The sequence below is a fragment of the Antennarius striatus genome, chromosome 1, assembly GCF_040054535.1.
Source record: "Antennarius striatus isolate MH-2024 chromosome 1, ASM4005453v1, whole genome shotgun sequence".
NCBI classification, from domain to species: domain Eukaryota; kingdom Metazoa; phylum Chordata; class Actinopteri; order Lophiiformes; family Antennariidae; genus Antennarius; species Antennarius striatus.
The window spans coordinates 2,763,709-2,783,287 of NC_090776.1; the positions used below are offsets into that span (position 1 = coordinate 2,763,709).

General features: G+C 41.7%; 1 protein-coding gene and 1 long non-coding RNA gene across 2 annotated transcripts; one reads left to right on the forward strand and one right to left on the reverse strand.

The window, feature by feature from the left end:
• Positions 1–1,844: 1,844 nt before the first annotated feature.
• LOC137600218 (zinc finger protein 408-like) lies at positions 1,845–15,591 on the forward strand. Its single transcript, XM_068321718.1, has 9 exons — positions 1,845–1,950; positions 3,094–3,370; positions 5,488–5,546; positions 6,309–6,472; positions 8,562–9,139; positions 9,768–9,977; positions 10,794–10,917; positions 13,414–13,647; positions 14,439–15,591. The coding sequence occupies exons 2-9, from the start codon at positions 3,098–3,100 to the stop codon at positions 15,071–15,073; spliced, it is 2,277 nt and encodes a 758-aa protein (XP_068177819.1). The 5' UTR covers positions 1,845–1,950; positions 3,094–3,097; the 3' UTR covers positions 15,074–15,591.
• Positions 13,570–18,002, reverse strand: LOC137600221 (uncharacterized). Its single transcript, XR_011036915.1, has 3 exons — positions 17,962–18,002; positions 14,393–14,591; positions 13,570–13,687 (listed from the first exon to the last, which is right to left on the reverse strand). It is a non-coding gene; the product is annotated as an uncharacterized lncRNA (long non-coding RNA).
• Positions 18,003–19,579: the final 1,577 nt, after the last annotated feature.

Below are 19,579 nucleotides of genomic sequence, written 5' to 3' on the forward strand. Positions count from 1 at the left end.
TTTTTATCTCTCTGTGTGTGGGGGGGTGACTTTATCAGGGCCGTGGGAGTTGGGACACCTGCTACCAGCCAATCTTTATCATTCCGATCTGCTCCAGATACCGGGATCCTACTGTACCTCCACACTCCACCAGAACACAGGCTACTTTCACATTACCCGGCTGAAGTGACATAAGATGTTTGTTTTGTTCCAAATATTGGACTCACTCTGATTTGTGGTTCTAGATTGGGTGCGTATATGATTCATAGCGATGCAGCATGAATGAGGACCACCAGACTGAAAATCATTGAAACGTCTGTTGAGAGCCGTCGCCATCGTCCAGCGTCAAGATGATCGCAAACAATGCAGAGCATCGAATGTATGCAGAATGTCTTGCATACATTCTATTACTCGTATGCCCATGTAGGTTTGATAAATGTGACATTTTTCATGCTTTTTTTTTGTCCCTACAAACATGTGAGATAGGTGGAGTGGGGAATCTAAAGCAGACCCTCCCGACATGCGAGCCACCGGTGGTGTTTACTTTGCAGGGCAGCAGTGCACTCCTGTGATTAGTTATGTGCTTCAAACCTTCGGAACATTTTGTCTTTGTCATGAAGTCCTACCGATCACCTCTCATTTGCTTTGAAATGCCCGGCACGTTTGTCAGACATGATTCAGTCAGGCAGTCTTGATCTCAGTGTCACAAATCCAAAAGGGCAATTATAATTTCAGATACCGTGTTCAAGGAAAATATTTACCATTAATTATGTACTGGAAATCCAACCTATTTTTTTATTTTTGTTTTGTCAAACTAACAGACCAGAACAAATCTGTATTTTAAAAGCGTAGTTTTGTTTTTTTTTCCTTCTGGACCATGTGCTTCCTATTTTCCCATAACATTGGCAATGAAAAGCAAATTAAAAGTCTATGTTTGAACATTACATTCTTTTATGTTATTTAGATGTATGTTGATCCTGTTAAACTTGATCCACTCAATCAGAAAATCTGGTGTCACCAAAGGCTGAAAGTTAAGGATGACAGTACCTTTTTTCTTGAACATATTGGTTGTAGATTTAACGTGACATGATTCTTTCTTTCTTTCATTTTTTTTTTTTTTTTGCAGTACAAAGACGGACTTTTTTCCATTCAAATTCAAATTTACCGGCTTCGCAATCCGTGAACGTCAAAAGTTTCTGTGACCTGGATCCTCTTTCATTTTTTATAATGCGAGTATTTTTATTTTGGCAGTTTTATGAAGTGTATGTCTCATCATTGAAATATCAAGGCACCTTTGCATTTTTATTTCAGATGTTTGTGTTATAATCATTTTCTTTGTTTTTAACTTCTGAGTACTTTTGCGGAGTAATATTTTAATTTATATATTATTTCTATTTCTTGTTGCTTTTGTTACATTGAGTAGATTTTGGATCAATGACATAAAACGTTACTTCTTTGGACCTACAAATAAACAATAAGAATACTTTTCCATACATATTAGTCCTACACAAGGGCAGCTGTGGCTGCATATATAGTCTGCCATCACCAAGTATGACTGAGGAGTGAATGAATAATGGATCCGATGTAAAGCGTCTTTGAGTGTCAAGAAAAGTGCTGGATAAATCAAATTCATTATTATTATTATTATTATTATTATTATTATTATTATTATTATTATTATTATTATTATTATTATTATTATTATTATTATTATTATTATTATTATTATTATTATTATTATTATTATTATTATTATTGTTAACGTATACGCACGTTTGAACAAACATACAGTATTAAACCTGTTGCGTTTGACCGGTACCAATGTTCCACAGCTGTCTGTTTCCCGACGGACCGTGAATTGCACGGACTTCCGCTGGTACCTTTACTTGCTGGATAACGATAGCTATCGCAGAGTTTATAGACAATTTATTAAACTGATAGCAATCCATAAAAACATCGACTACATCCAAAGTATGTACACAGTTACTATCATTATTATAGTAATTCGTATAATAATCAAGATTATACATTTTATTACTATAATTATTCATTTTACGAGCGCTAGCTTTGACTCCTGTCGATCATAACAGAAACTGGATTTAGCGAGCATTTAGCTAACCTTTGTTTTTACATGACGCAGCGTAGAGCTAGCATGCTACGTTAGCATTCTACGTTAGCATGCTACGTTAGCATGCTACGTTAGCATTGTGTTGTTGGCCAGAAATGCATTTGCCCTGCGTTAGCGAGCCATTGGTAGCAGGCTGCTTCTTGAATATTTATTTTTAATATTAATTACACATAAACGTAGAATAAGAAGATACAGAACAGAGGACCCACTAAAGGCAAAAGGGGTTAATTAATAGTGCTTCACAGAGACATACACTGAATTAAAATAAGACATTAAGATAATTAAAAAGAAATAATACTTTTAAGAGCATAAGGGGTCATTAAAAGACAAACATTAGAGCAAAATAGCAAATTAAGGGAAAACACTAAATGCAAAGATGAGAAAATTAACATTTAATTGTACACATAATAATACAATAATAATAATAATACACAATAATGTAATGGATTATTACTATTATTTCAGATGTTTCTGTGTAGATACAGCATTTCAGGTTTCATTACTCGATGCCACCTGTATCCCACCACATCGTTTTATGTGACCCTCAAGGGGTATAATAAGTCAGAGTGTACTTTGACCATAAACTACATTTCCCACAATGCATTGATTCAGCCCATTTTAACGTTGATAAAAATGTTTCGAACAAAGTTAATTTCCTAAATTGTATTTTAATGTAAAATTTCTTTATTCACTTGGATAGTTTGATCCTTGATTGATGGACTTTGTGAATTTCATAACCTGACAAATTAAAAATATTTGTTATAACAGAGAAACAACCAAATATTTTTTTCTGTGTGACTGTAATGTTTATAACTTGATTAAGTAATAAATTCAGAGTTATTCAACATTAAGAATTAGTTACTTTTATTTTACATTACATTCATAAGTTACCTGTACATCTGGCCCTTTGAGGCCAGCCGTTATGCTGATTTATGTTACTTTATGATCTTCATTCTGCTTTAACCTGCTTTCCCTTCTCTCTGCAGGTCGATGGCCCGTCCGGCTCCTTCCCCCCCATCTGCTCTTGCCTCAGCTCTGTGCTCATTGCTTCCCCGTGGCTTCGCCGTGGGCCCTTCACGGGTCTGCGAGGGCAGACCGGGCCTCTGGTGGGTCGGCCGCTCATTGGAGGCTGGATCTCTGCTGGGGAGGGACGGTGACACAGGGTGGGCCTCTAAGAATCCCACTGACCTGTTAACTCGTAGCCCGGAGGATGAACTGACGGTGAAGTCTGCAACATGCTGGAGCCACACCGAGGCTGGAAAGGTGAACCGGATTCACGTTTTAAGAGGAGAAACGTTAATGCACGACGTAGCAACAACTACTACTAATATTTTTAATAATATTTTAAGTGCTTTTTTTTTCTTTATTTCACATTTGTAAATATTGTAACTTGTAGCCTCAAGAATGATCAAAAATGGATCCCCAACCTTCGAGCAAACGTGACTTTTATTATTGCAGAATCACATGCGTAGAGCCCTTTATAGCAAAGACTTTTCTTGTCTGATGCAACAGAAAACTCACTTTATTTATATTTATAGAAGCCAGTTTAAATTTAGAATGTTTCAGCAGAGGACTTGATAAGCAGGCAGTGCAATAATGATTCAAATTTGGATTCACGAGGCAGAAGTCAAGCATCAATTCACCCCGAGTTAAGTCCCGAGCATCGTGTGCGACTGATGCAAAGATACGTCTTTTGTTCAGCATTGAGATTCTCCGGCTTGTTTACTTCATTTGTCTCGGTTGCAGACGTGGGGGTGGGGGGTGGGTGGGAGTGGATAAACGCGAGTCACTCCGCGTAATTAAGCGCCAGCTCTGTGGAAAGATAATGAATTGGTTCTTATCGTTTCCACCAAGAGGAGAGGTGAGAGAATGAGTCGCTGCAGCTTCATCGGATCAAAGCGCGCACCAGTGAATATTATAAAGCAGTCAATAAGCATTCAAAGCACAACCGTCCTCTCATCTTCATCTACATTTTTGCACCTAGAGAGCATCTGACCTCATTTTTTCAGGCACGCAGATATTAAAACATCTGGCGCCGGAATTCACAAAAACATCCCGAGGATCAAAATTGCATTAAATTGATCATTAAATTGCAGATTAGCTCCTATTGCTAAAAGATGTTTGTTCATGCTGTGATCCACAGTTTTTTGATCTAAAATGAAATAGTTGCTTTCCTGTGGCAGCGGAATTATCAGAGAAATGAGTTCCGACCGACCTCCTCCAGGTGGACAAATTTGAGAAAACTAAAATCTTCAAAAATAGGTGACAAAAGACAAAAAGAATGTTGGGGAAAAAAATCTTGTGTTTGTAAAAATGTCTTCCATGATCCTCACTGAGGTCAGAGCTCTGCCTTTCAGACCTGCATGAAAAGGGAAACGAGAAATCTGCCTCATGTGTTTTGTTTTGTTGGAAAATTACAGCTAGATCAAAAAAAATTGTTCATATTTAGGAAATGTAAATCTCGTTAGTCCATCCTTTATATTATTTTGTCAGTTTGTCCCCAGTTTGTTGCCGTACCTGCATCTCAATGACTCTGAACTGATTTGTCTTGTTAGCAGATGATCCTCTATGCAGATGACTCACAACTATTTCTCACAGTTTCTCATTCATTCCCACCTGCATGTCTTCCCTGTCTAAAACAAATATCGATGTGTTTCTGTTGAGCACTGTCAGAACGTCGTAAGCATCACACACACACACACACACACACACACACACACACACACACACACACACACACACACACACACACACACACACACACACACACACACACCTACACACACCTCCGCGTGTGATCGAACAGATCTGATCTTAGTCCTCTAAATTACGTAACGCAGCGCTCAGGATTTGTGTCAGTTGTTGTCAGACGCTTTGAGAAAAGAAGAAATAATTAATAATAAACATGTGAATAATAATCACATGTGATTATTTAGATCACCTGTGACAAAATCGAAGCCCAGGGGCCAAATGTGGCCCGCTGCATCATTTAATGTGGCCCCGCAAGGGCATAAAAGGTCACACAATGTAGTAATTCAGCCCATTTTAACTCTGACAAAAAACGTTTTGAACAAAGTTAAGGTCCTAACTTGGGTTTGATGTCATTTTTCTTTATTCATTGATAGTTTGATCCTTGATTGATGGAGTTCTGTGGGTTTAATAACAAATTAAAAGGATTTATGTTAGAACAGAGAAAGAAACAAACATATTTGAAATGTTTGTAACTTGAATAAGTATTTAACATTAAGGACTAGTTAAATTTATTTTACATTACATTGAGTTACATTTAGTTACATTTATTAGTTACATCTGACCCTTTCATGACAGCCATTGGCAAAAGATCCATCTATAATTAACGTTTTTTCTGTTTTGGGCTGTAGCTACTGAAGGAGATCGCCGCAAATAAAGAGGATTTACCCCAAACGACCGTCTGGATGAAGTAAGTTTTTGCCCCCAACAGAAAGACATGCATTTGCCAGTGTTGGCCTGTTTTGTCTTAGAGTTGAACTTCAGTCTCTATTCTTACCGATCTTGATCCTGAAGAAAACCACCAATGATTCTAGATGGTGGGTTTGGTTTTTAATGCGAATGGAGAGTTCTTAGTCCACAAAATCTTCCTGGAGCTTCACAGCAAAGCCCGATTCAAGTTTCAGGACGTCATCCATGTCCTCAGGAGACCCCAGAAAAGATCTTCTCAGGCTGAAAGTCTTCATCAGCTAAAAAGCGATGCCCGACGAGATCAAGGGAAACTCTAACCCTCCGTACACTTCAGTCCTCCAACAACTAACGGAACTCGCGGCACTTCCTGTCTGCTGTGTGATGCAGGTAAACACTCAGGTGTGCAGAGATCGCTGCTGCTGTTTGATCTCATCCAGAAGTCCATTTATTCTTCTTTTGAGCTTTTCTCAGCCGCTTTAATCTCAGAGGCTACAGTCAAGAATTCATAAAAAAGGATGGAAATGACACGTCTGCAAAATAATTTGCAATCTCTCGGCTTCTGGGCGCCCATATATGGAGAGTTATTACAGTTCTTGGTACCTCATTACTGGATAGTGTCCCGTTTCTCCGCATCTGAGATTTTTTTAACCCTTTGGCTGCTTGTTATGTCAAAGGTGCAGGACTGATTAAATGCAAATTCTAATGCAACGTATTTAGACTGAGTACATCTTCCTCTCTGTATTTGTGCTCCCTTCTCCCTCAGATTTGCCTGTCAGGTGCAAAACCAATCCCAGGAGAATGTGTCGGTGCAGCGCGCACAAGGAGAGGCGTGTCTGCGTGTGTGTCGGGACGTCGCCCCGGGAACGGAGCTGCTTTTGTCCGCGGAGAAGACAGACGGACATGACGGACGGGCTGCTGGGGGTTCAGGTAACACTAAGTTTCCGCCCCAGGGCAGGGGCAGGGATGGGGATGTGAGCACGTAGCGTTCAGGTTCCTTGAAATGAACATAAATTTTGGAACTGATTATTGATCAGATGATGGTATCAGATCATCTCTGATCGTGAATGTGTGTGTTCAGCGTATTAAAATAACCAAACGCTGAGTCACAGCAGCGCTCTGTGAACAGCAGGCGGCCGGATCTCACGTCGTTTCCCCAAATTGAAGATGTTTTGGGCTAATTGTTTTCTCCGCTTCGGATACCGAGAAGTTTTTACGTAAATGTTCTCCCCTCACACGTTTGACGCAGTTTGGATTTGTGATCTTTAATTTATGAAACGTATTCTCTAATAATAATGAAGTTAACGATGCAGTGTTAGCTGCATTAATGTCTGGCAGACAGGAGGAGTTCATTCACCCACACTCTCCACCTGGAGGCGCTAGAGGGACGTTTAACTCGACGACAGATAACCCCAGGAGACCTTCTTTACCTCCAGGCATCAGGATTAAAGTCTGAGTTACAGTGAAGAAATAAGAAATAGATTCTAACGCCGGCTTCTCTGAAAGGACCAGAGCTTCATCAGCCGGAATGAAGATGAAGAAGAAGAAGAAGAAGGCTGGAGATGAATAATGAGACGATTAATAATTTCATCCTCCAATTCAAACCGGAATCCATCAGTTAATGGAAAAAGAAAAAAACCCCCACTCATAAACAAGGGAACAAAATGTTTTAGTTATGTAGAAATAATTTGAGAATCTTTAATATACCTGGATTACGGAGCGTTTATCCGCCGTGATGGATGGGACAGTGAGGGACGTTCATGTAGAAAATACCCAGCAGCAACAGACTGCGGCTGGATATCTTCTTAAACTCTGCCCTTGTAGAGTGCCGAGTTAAAAATATTGAGCGTATAAATCATGAATGCATCTCCAAAAAACAATTATGAAACCGAAATGAAAGATAATAAGATAAGAAGCAATTGATCCCTGTGGGGAAATTACGTTGTTTTGTGAGGCAAATGTGAATTAGATTCAAAAAAGGATAAGGAAGGAAGCGGACGTTTAAACAGCAGGTGAAAATTTTAAAATAATGGAAACTAGAATAAAAAGAATGAGCCAAAACAAAGCAATTAAATAGAGCTAAAGAGAATATTAATATTACATTGAAATCCTTCCAGAGGAAAAACAGAAACGCCGTTTTTTTTCTTTTACTGAATTAGTTTAGAAGTCGGTACAAGCTGTACGTACAGATCACGTAGACAATGTTAGCTTTAATAAATCGATGAGGGGGAAAAACGGTTAAAAACACACTCATCATCTGCACGCCCACCTTCTGATTGAAGCCTTAAAGGACATTTATGCTCATCGACACATGATAAATATTAACGGACGCGACAAATAAAAGTGAAGAACCTCCACATGTCGGCCTGCAGACCCCTGGAGGTCAACTCCGCCTCTGCTTCCACTTCCTGTTAATCTACTTTTACGTCATGGCCTCTTCATTCCGTTGTTGACTCTTCGCTGCCATCTTGTGGAAAAGTGACTCCCAACGGAAAGGACGAGTGGAAGGATGAGGGCTGACATGGAACGAGCTGCAGCTCCGTGGATGTCGATGCTAATCCAGAAGAAGGAGGGCAGTTTTAGTTTTTTGGGTTTTTTTTAAAGATGAATCACGTTTAGCCAAAGTTACTGGAGTTAGGATTTTGTTTGGCGTCTGCAAAAGATTGAGATTCTGCAATTATCTGATGGTTTGCATCCCTTCTTTATTTTTTAAAATCTGTTAACAGTTATGGAAAAAAATAAAATCACCGTTTCATCTTCCAATGCAGCTGACTGAATGAACATTTCACAATCTCTAGGACAACAACAATAACAGCAGATGATGATAATGATGATGGTGATGATGGTGATGGTGTCCTCTGGTGGTGTATCTGAGCCAGCCGAGTCATTCCGCAGCAATAAAAATCCACATAAAAGCACGTTCTGACATTTTCAGAGCCATCAATCAATTTACGATTTCAATCTGTGGCACTTTATTTATTTATTTATTTATTCATTTATTTATTGTCATGTCGAACAGATGAGAAGCTGGAACACAAAAAGCACGAAGAGGCCGTCGTTACCGACAAATTGATTCGTGAAGAAAAGGAAGAGGGGAGGCGGGACGATCAGAAGAGCGAACGCGATGAAGAGGAAGTCGGGAAACCAGTCGGATGCATCCAGGGGGGTCACGTGACCAAACGCTTGGGGAAGAGGAGAGGCGAGGAAATCACGGGCGGGATGGCGAACGCGTCCGACAATCAGACGCCAGCGGGCGGCGTTCCGTCCACGGACGCCGCGTCCGTCCGCTGCAGCTCCCGTCTGGCTGCCAAACCGCGACGCGTTCACTGCCAGGCCGGCCGGGTAAAGCAGCTACCCGCCTGTCGCGGCCCCCCCACCAGAGTGATCCACACCTCCATCCGTTCTCAGACTGCTTCTGCGACCGGGGGCGATGCTGAAGTCAGAGAGAGGCGGTACCGCTGTTCCCTCTGCGGGAAGAAGTTCCTCCAGATCGGCCACTTGAAGAAACACCAGTTCAGCCACACGGAGGAGAAACCCTTCAGCTGTCAGGAGTGTGGGAAAAACTACACGTCTGCAGAGAGCTTCAGGGCGCACCAGGTAAGGAGGTCACGCAGGTGTGGGAGGAGCTTTCCTGACACCCTTCATTCCTCCCAGAGCTGCAGGGCCGCCACGTAAAATAAAATTTTGTGGATTAAGAAACTTTAAAGTTTCCGTCAGCGCAGGAGTCACGATGTAAATAATTTTTTTGGGTTGAACTAATCCTTTAAGCTTTTCCCAATATCTCGCTTTTATTTATTTATGTGTCTCATTTTAAACTGTCTTAAAACTAAATAAACACAAAGTTCATTTTTTAAACAATAATTTTATCATTTGAAGTGCCGCTGTCCGACAAACTCTGATGAGGAGACACTTTTCTTTTTATTACCATCCAACATGAAGAACACGTTCCATTCTCAATTCTTTTCTGATTATCTCTCTCTTCTTTTTTAGCAAAAGTCTCCCTCGTTTTTCAGTCCTGATGCTGAATAGCGACTCGTCAGAAAAAGCTTTTGACAAACCAACAATGGGTGTGAGGGCACTGGCAGTTTTTTTTCTCCCTTTTCTGGCTTCCTCCCTCTCGGCTGCTCGTTCAGTTTTCGTGCAGAGTAGCAATTTGTTCATCCCGAAAGAATAGAAACAATAGATGGTAATAGCACATCTCAAATAATGCTGCTTGTATTTATAGATGAGTCACCGGGGGGAGCGCCCGTTCTCCTGCCCCCACTGCGAGAAGACGTACGGCCTGAAGCGGGACCTGAAGGAGCACCTGGTGCTGCACACCGGGGAGAAACCCTACGTCTGTGAGCTCTGTGGGAAAGCCTTCGCTCGTCGGCCGTCCCTCCGCATCCACCGCCTCCTTCACTGCAGCAGGGTGGTGTACACCCAGGCCCCGAAGGTAGGGCTGGTCTGGACTGGTTAGTACTGGTCAGCACTGGTCAGTACTGGTCTGTACTGGTCAATGCTGGTCAGTACTGGTCAACACTGTTTAATAATGGTCAATACTGGTCAGTACTGCTTAATACTGGTTAGTACTGGTCAACACTGGTCAATACTGGTCAATACTTGTCAGCACTGGTTAATACTGGTCAATACTGGTCTGTATCGGTCAATACTGGTTAAAACTGGTCAATACTGGTCTCTACTGTTCAGGTCTGGTCAATACTGGTCAGTAATGGTCAATACTGTTGTTTGACTTGTCCAGTCGGTGTGTACCTGTACCGACAGGTGAGCATGTGCATCCTTTGGCTAGAAGGGAAGAGCATCATTTTCATCGGGTTGCTTTTCTATTTCTTGACACGTCTTATATATTAAAATTTTATTATATATATTTTTAAAAAATTAAATTAATTTTTTTTAAAATTCAAATAACCTTTTGTTGTTGTTGTTGTTGTTGTTGACCGGTGAATTTTAACTCGTCATCAGTCGTATAAAAAAATCCTTGAAGTATCGTTTCCTCAAAAAAATTGGTTTTCTGAATAAAAACGTTTTGAACAGAACCTCAACTCGCAAAGTTATGTTTCCATCTCTGTAAACTTCTGCCCCAATTTAATAAATCTTACACGTACGATTTTTTTTAAATTCTCATGCAGGTCTTGCTTTTTCTCCTTGAACAGCAGTTTGAACAGTTTGAGAATTAAACTGGGGATAAAGAAAAAAAAAAGAAGAAGAAAACAAACGCCGTGCAGCATGTAATTGCGTTCTGCTCTTGCAGGTGCAGTGTAGCGTCTGCCCCAAGCTACTGGCCAACTCCGGCTCACTGAGGAACCACATGAAGGTCCACACGGGTGAAAAACCTCACATTTGCCAACACTGCGGGAAGCGCTTCAGTCAGAAAGGTACCAGCAAACGTTTAACGCCAGCCAGCCGTTAAACCGTCAGCTTGACTTCCTGAAAGTCATTTTACAACCCAGTATTTGTGGAAAATAAATGAATATATTACATTACGTTGATCTTACATCAAAATCTTATTGTGTTGTCGAAGATCTTTAAATAAAAAAAACTTTCAAATTTGAATAGCTGACGGCGATAATCTCCAGGTGTTAAGTATTAGAAGCGAACAGCTGGTGATCATCAATCTCACTCCAGCCCGGCCTCCGGCCCGCGGCGGCTTTTCTTCTCATTCAGCGTCTGAGACTCATTCGTCTCAAGTTTCCCCAACAAGAGAGTCAAATAATTGAAGGGTGTGATGAATCAGCCATTTATCCGCTGAGATGAATTGTAATTCAGCCTCTTGTCTGGGATCAGTGTTCTTACTGGATAAGCGCCTCCATGTGTTCTAGAGAACTGGGTCAGTTTATCCGGAGCAGCTCGGATGTTGTTTTTCATGTATTGTGTCCCTCAGGGGTCAAAATTCGGACCAGCTCATTTTGAAAGTGGACGGCGGCGAAACGTCTGAAAATAAAATTTGGTTTTCTCCAAAAAAATAAAAAATATAATGTTAACGAAAAGCCCCGGAACAAACAGCGCTAACTGTAGGCTGATCAATTCAATCAGAACTAGCATTTCCAGGTGATCGGTGCTGAATTGTATCAACGATATACGTGAATGTCGGTTTGTAGACAGTTTATATTTTTTGACGTATGTATTTTTTCGCGTATTTTACAGCCGGAGGAAATCATTATGGTCTTTCAAAACCGCTGTTGGAGCTCATTTGTAACAAAAGCCTTCAACATTCTGAAGAACTCTATTTTATTTATGATGCTGCCCTCAGTCCCACACGGCTCTGTTGTAAATGTGTGTTGCGGTTTTTTAATCATGCATGGATTTACGTTTTATGAATCTTTTACTCCACGTACCGATCAGCCTGTTTTATCTTTGCGTCTTTATTTGTTGCGAAGCACTTTTGTATCATTGGTTTTAATAAGTGCTATACAAATAAAACTTTATTATTACGCTGGTTTTCCCTGAAGCATAAGTAAAATAATTTCTTCTGACATTAGTGGAGGCGTTCTTTATTGCAGATGCGCTGGGTTGCCTCCACTATGCGAGCTACAGGGATCCATGAAGGAGATGTATTCCTGACCTTGGGGACGCATATGAAGTGCATCGCTATCGTTAGCTAACTGCAGTCACTCAGCCAGACTTCTGGCCGCTGCTTTACTGCTTCACCTCACGCCATGATGGCCATTATTTCTTCTATTCCTGGTCAGACTCATGGATGCTCTCAGGCTCATTATTGTAAGAGTTTGTTGTGCGAACATACCAACACATTTACAGCAGCTTCTGTGTCAAAATGAGCATTGGATTCAATATTTTCTCATCAATAAAACTCATTTATGTGACGTCAGGTCTTTTTCCAGGTGTGTCTATAAATATCTGCAGGTATTTTGATGTATTTGTTGTTCAAAAGCGACGTTTTACCACACAGTGATTCAACTCTCACCGGCAAGTTCCCTCTTTTAAAGATAAGCAACTCATTTTTCAAACTAGTGAAGCATTCAGGAGAGCAAAATAGTTCTCTAGTTATCGCCCAAGGGTCGCTTTACAATATTAATTGGAAACGCCACGCTGTTCTCTGTCTGCACAAACCAAGGTTTTGCCAGTTTATTACTTGAAAGATGCCCAAAATTTTGTTTCTTTCCTGATAAGATAACTTTTACCCTCTAGATGCAAACGCAGAATCGTTTCTTATGTTTACATTTTTCATTTACTATAAGGCGCACCTTAAAGCCTTTAATTTTCTCAAAACCCGACAGTGCGCCGTACAATCCAGTTTTCCTTATATATGAAAAAAGCTTTAAAATAGGCCATTCATTGAAGGTGCGCCTTATAGTCCAGTGCGCCTTATAGTGCGAAAAATACTGTATTTTTCTTAATATTGCACTAAAAGCCTAGGATTACGGACCCATGTTTGTGACCCATCGTTTATTATAGCATTTTATCCGTTAGATTTAACTTGATTCTGCCTTTTCCTACCACAAAAAAACCCCCCAGAATATAATCAATTTGTTCCAACATTTGAGTATCATCTATTCCAGAAATCGAACAAATCGGATTTTAGATCATTTGACGAAGCTGGGAGTGTTGTTTCCTAAACCAACGATACCCCCGAGACGAACGCACGAAGATGAAATTGGTATCGATCCTGTCTTCTTGACCTTCTGCGAAAAAAGTCAACGTTTTTTCTTAAATGTCGAAGTATTCCTTTAATTACGCGATGCTTCCGTAAATCGCTGTCGTTGCCGCTTTGGTCCGTAAAACCACGATCCGTGTCGTCATTTGTTGAAGCTCTAATCTTCACACATTGTCGGGGAAGATTGAATATTCCCTGAAACTCAAGCTGCAACCGCAACCTCCATCAACAAAGTCCAATCTCTTCCTGTTTGTCTCAGGAAATCTGGAGTGTCATCTGAGGATTCACAACGGGGAGAAACCGTATTCCTGCTCCGAGTGCGATCAGAGTTTCTCCCAGAAGCCAGAGCTCAGCCGGCACATGTTCACCCACACGGGTGGAGGTTTCCTCTGCAGCTACTGCGGGAAATCACTGAGGGATCCACACAGCCTGAAGTCCCACGAGAGGCTGCACACCGGAGACCGACCCCATCGCTGTCCTGTCTGCGGAAAAGGTCAGGACGCCGCATTGAAATTTATTAGTCGCGTAAACCCCTGGGAGACGGAAAGCATCGAATCAGACATGTCTTGAAATCTGGGAAAAAAATAGAACATTTTAAGAAAATAAATTTAAATTTACTGAATTAAAATTAAAATTTACTGAAGTAAACAAACAAGGAGAACGCGTGGTTGTCATAATAAAACACAGAGGCGGAGTCTGACCAGCGAGAGTTACTGGAAACAAACCAGGTGTTCCCAGTTAAATTTCCCGTGACCAATTTTTTCCTGTAATTTTGATCTTTTTTTTTTAAAGAATAAAAAAATATTCAGCATGAAATTAAGATAATTAGAAGCCATTCGGGGGCAAGAAGCACATGTGGATCAGTTCCCGTCCAACCAGCCTCACTGGTCCCTCTTTGTGGGCTCCAGATGTTCTGTTACCCACAAACCACCTCAGAGACGTATTGTGTTATTGTCACGTTAGCGGCGAGACACTCACATCATGTCGCTGACACGTTTTCTTCTTTTAATTTATTGGATTATTTATTTTAAACGTTGACAGGATTTCATATCAGTGGATTTTTGGACTCCTACTCTCTATTTCACAATTGTTTTGTCATTTAGCGCCGTATAAATAAAAAAAATTGAATCTAGTGACGCTATTTCTTGTGATGATGAAGATAATGAAGCGATGATGGTAGCTAATGTAGCTAATGTTAGCACGTCTGCACCTGAAGGGAGGTTTTTTGATGACTTTACCTGAGTTTGACTTCCAGACAGGTTTGAATGTTGGTTTCCTCCTCAGGCTACACCTTAGCCACCAAGCTAAGGCGACACATCAAGTCCGCTCACCTGATGGAGAAACCCTACAGTTGTCACTGTGGCGCCTCCTACACCGTCAGACAAAGCCTCCTGAGGCACCAGGCTCGACACAGGCCTGAAGGGGGCGCTCAGGAGCCTGGGGGAGGACATGGAGAGGAGACCAAGAAAGATTTAGGTTTAGGCTGCGGTCACCTGAAGCCGACCAGAGGCCGACCCAAGAAGAACTCAGCCCCTCGAGGGGAAGGAGACGAGGAGACGGGGCGGGTAAAGCCGAGAAGGGGACGGGGAAAGAGGGAGGAAAGGGATTCGAGGCGGGGCGGGAGGAAAACAGGAAGGGGCGGGGCCGAGGAAGAGGCTTCAGGTGAGCTTCAACACGCCGTCCTCTACGTCCACGCGGACGACCTTTCCGCGCCGAGCTGCGGCCCCCTGCTGCTCTCCTCGGAGACCCCGCTGCCGGCGGCGACGGAGGAGGAGCTGGTGGAGGTGGTGATGTCGGAGGGCGCGGAGCAGTGCATTGTGGTCCACGGGGAGGAGACGGTGGGAGAGCTGCTGATATTACAGGAGGAGGGGGGCGGAGTTTGCTCGGTGGCGCAGACGGTGGAAATCAACACGTTGTAGAGTGAAGTCATTTCATTACCTGCGTTGACTTTATGTGTTTTTGTTCAAATGGTCCTCCTTCAACTCACCTCAGCTACGTTTCTTTCACTTTATTACTATTCGTATTCCCAGGTTGCCTTTGAACAGCCGCCGCAGAACAGACGTGAACTCATTAGACTTAATTAGCTCCTGGAGGGAAGAGCAAAACCAATAGCAACGGTGATGTTTCCCAGTCGCACGCTCCAGAAGCACAAGTCCTCCTCGTTAATTAGATGCCGACGTGGTTTATTGTATCCCGGTTTAATTGCTGTGAGCACGTCTTCAGTGACGGTCGGATGTCAAACACGACATCCGACGATGTTCATAAGGAAATTGGAACGCTTCGATTCCACTGGAAATATCCCAACAATGTCGATCATGAAGTTGAAGTTCCCCTCCAGACACATTTTAATGTCTAACAGGACGGAGACGTGGTCACCGCCACAGAAGATGATTTTTATACATAACTGTACCAAGTATGAGCACATATTAAAAGTATATTTTACACAAAATGAAAATTTTGTCATTCTTCTACCCCAGGCTGACGGGAAAAAATTTTTTTAGTTCATAAATAATTCTTGGAGCTTCACAGTTTCCTAAACAATCGAAGAAGAAGGACTCCTGACTCTACGTACAGGAGAACCTGGAGATACATATCTTCATTTAAAATAACTGAAATCATTTTAATCCATCAGCCTTGTAAAAAAAGCCGCAAACTATCTAAATTACGATAAAAACATACATTTCTATCAACCAATAGACATGCAGACTTTACCTGTGTATAATTAATTATATATAAGTTACGTAAAAAATGATTAAAAAAATGAAATGAAACGCAAAAGTCACAAAAACACACAAGCTACGTCTTTACTCCACCAACGAGAACGAGATCCGGCCTCACTGATGTTGTGAACAGAGCGACAACTCGTATCTCAAATGACTTGTATCTCAAACAACTTGTAAGTCGAGGTTCTACGCTACGTCTGACTGCACCTTCCACGAAGAGATTTTTAAAAAAATACCCCGAAGCCAACATCTCAACAGGACAGTCAGGGATGAGGGCTGGATTTTCACCATTCTGAGTCGATTTATGCTCATTTCTGTACTTGAAACGGGTCAGCATCTGTTGTCAGTTGTTTAGGAGAGTGCTACAACTATGTTTTGCTGTGATGTTCCAAAAATGTTGGGTTGGAGTAAAATTTAAGACCATTCCGGCAAAAAACAACCTGCTGAACAAGCGCGGTTTGCAGAATTTGCCTGATGGTGAAATGTTATAGAAGAACAAAAGCTAACTGTACCAAACTGCAGAGTTTACTCTTTTTGTTTTAAACCCTCCCTCGTCGACCTGGAGCGATCCTTTCACGTATGAACCCAGGCGGTACAAAGAAACCAAGAGCTTCATTATCAGCCTGATGTTATTTAGCGCGGCAGTAATGGTTAGGCTTAGTCACGTTGTTAAAAACGGAACGCAAGATTGAAGAGCTGCTAGACGCCTGACTCACGGAGGGAGGACGTAACGCAGAAACACTTTTCTCAAGCGTGAGCAACTCATGCTGCTCGTACACAAAAGACAATGTTTGTGGCTTATTTTGTCCATCTTCCAGTCAAAGAACAGAAAGTTGCAGTAGAAGTTTGTGCAAAATAAAGCTTTAATATCTGAAATCACAAATTGGCCTGTCAGGGTAGAATCTGAATTTTTATGTCTTTTCAATATTGATGGAAAAACCTCTGAATAATGTGCTGCCATCGGATTCTATCGGCGTTGCTTTGGGTATAAGGGCCTCCACTAATAAAAAAATTCAATGTCATGCCTGCCGATGGAACGTCAGATGAAGCTTCTCCATTGGTTTCTTGAACCAGTGTGCAAGTTCTTGAGTTTGGCCAGTCTGGTAGCCAAAACGAAGTAGCTTCTGTCGTCAAACTGCGGCAAATTGGACATCCTTTACATCTGTGGTGTCTCCAGAAGATGCAAAAACTTCTACAGTCTTGCTTTGAAACTGAGATTTTTCCAGATTACACAAATAAGCAGCATGTGCACCCAACGGGGTAAAGAGTCCAGAGACGCTGTCACCATCACACACCCAACGGGGTAAAGAATCCAGAGACGCTGTCACCATCACACACCCAACGGGGTAAAGAGTCCAGAGACGCTGTCACCATCACACACCCAACGGGGTAAAGAATCCAGAGACGCTGTCACCATCACACACCCAACGGGGTAAAGAATCCAGAGACACTGTCACCATCACACACCCAACGGGGTAGAGTCCAAAGACGGCAGAAAATTTCCAGTCCTAAAGTCCTAAAGATCAGCAAAAGTTGCATCAAATTCAAACATGGTAGCCTCGAACGTCCTCGAACCGCTGACCCATCTGGAGTGAAACGTTTTCTGGACTGTCTTTTCGGGATCTGATGACGGATCGTTTTTGCATCTCCCCGTCAGAAAACTATCGAATTTCCCTCAGGAAACCCCCCAGACGTCCAGCCGTACCGTCGACTTGCGTGATGAACTGAACCTCTTCCTCTTCCTGGTTTATATTCTGCCGCTGAGCCTCCGCGGTAGTTGATATTCAAACGCTGTGTTCCTCGTGTGGTTTCATTAGCATTGTTCTCTTAATTTCCCCATTGGGGCTCTGAGAGTTAAAACAGCGAGAACCTCCTGTGACATGTGGAACATTTTTTGATAGCCTGAGAGAAACAGGCTCGTTGTCACACGTTTTCCACGCCTGCCCTTCACTTTCTGTTCAACTGGGTTTAGTCTTTGTGTTTATCTCCTGTCTTTACGATCCTCATTCCTCTCCGTCTCTCTGCGAACTTCTTCCTACCTCCCCCCCACACCCCCTTCCATCAGAGGGTTAGATATGACTCACCCAGAGGGTCCACAGACGTCAGCCCTCTCCTCACTCCCCAGGCAGTTAAGTGAAAGAAAATGGAGTGTGGGCTTTTTTCCTTTTTTTTTACCCAGGCGGGGTCTGAGCTCCCATTTTTAAGTAGTTGCCGCAGAGCTGTCAAACTGGATTCAGGCTGTTTTCCTAAACTGCTGCTGCAGCAGCTCAGTCGCCACCGTTTTCTCATTTGAAATAGTTTTCTTTATTTTGCTGCAACCCATCACCGACCCTGAACACCTTCACGTTTTGATTTATTCACACGGCAAAGACTATCTATCCCGAAAGGGGCATTTCCGTCAGAGGGTTAAGATCCCATGTGAGTCAAACCACATCATTCCGTGGCTACGGAAGTCTGCTCCGGCCTTTTGGGACACACTTTCTGGTGTGTCTGGAGGCCCCAAAGCAACTAGAACATCTGAGGAAGGTGTGCAGGATGTAGCTCCACATGACTTCCATCACGTCTGAGTGTTTGTCTGTTTTTAATAACTTTTTTTTTTTTTTTTTTTTTTTTTAAATGGAACGCTGCAGCGCTTCAAACTCCAGACATGTTTTGTTGACTGAAAAACACAACCCCACTTTATTCGGCTGAGAGACGAGTAGATAATGACATAATTATATATTATATTTTCCAAACATACCATGAAAGTGTCTGGAAACATTTTATTTCTGTCTTTTTGGCCCAGCAGTAAATTTAGATGATAAAAAGAAAAGAGTGGAGATGACGATAGAGTTAACGTCCCTCATGTAAATCTGATTTATTTGCTAATGTAAATGCAATAATTCTATGTACAGACTCCTGAAACTTTGATCAGCTTTTCAGTCTTCTACGACTATCTCCTCCACCAGCAGACTAGCGCGCATCTCTACGGCAACCCAGTCTGCTTGTGTTTCAAACGCGTGACGCATCCTTACACAGGTGTGTTGGCGCCACCTGGGGAGCAGCCCCGCCTCCTGCACATCCCACACACGAGCTAAGATTAGCTGAGGTGGATCTCCTGGTTCAAATCCCCAAATTAAATGGAGCTGGTGGTAGGGAGGGGCTACCCAGCAAAGTATTTACTTAATCAATATCATTCATTCATTTATTATTTTCAGTACTGCTTTGTTAGCTTTCGTGGGTCGCAGTCCACCTGGAGCGCTTGTTTTTTGGAGGTGGGAGTAAACCGGAGAACCCGGAGAAAAACCCACGCAGATACGGTGGAGAACTTTTAAAAGATTAGTTCACCAAACTTTTTAAAAGCTATTCATAAAAACAAAAAGTTTGGTGAAGTTTCGGCAAAATGAAAGTATGGGATCCCTGACATCCAAAACAGTTAAAAAAGTAAAAAAGATTAAAAAAATTTTTAAATGATCATTATTTAATTCTTTTAGAATCATTTTTATTTTGACCTTTTGTAGATATTTTTAGATAATGAATCTGATTTTGAGAAACTAACTTAAACGATCATTACTTTAAGATCATTATTTTAAGATCATTATTTTAAGATCGTTATTTTTAATGAGAGGATAATATTTAATCATCTCAGTATTTTTAGATATAGATGTTTGAGATATGATGGAATGACTTTCTAGACACTGACTCATCATTATGGTAAATAAT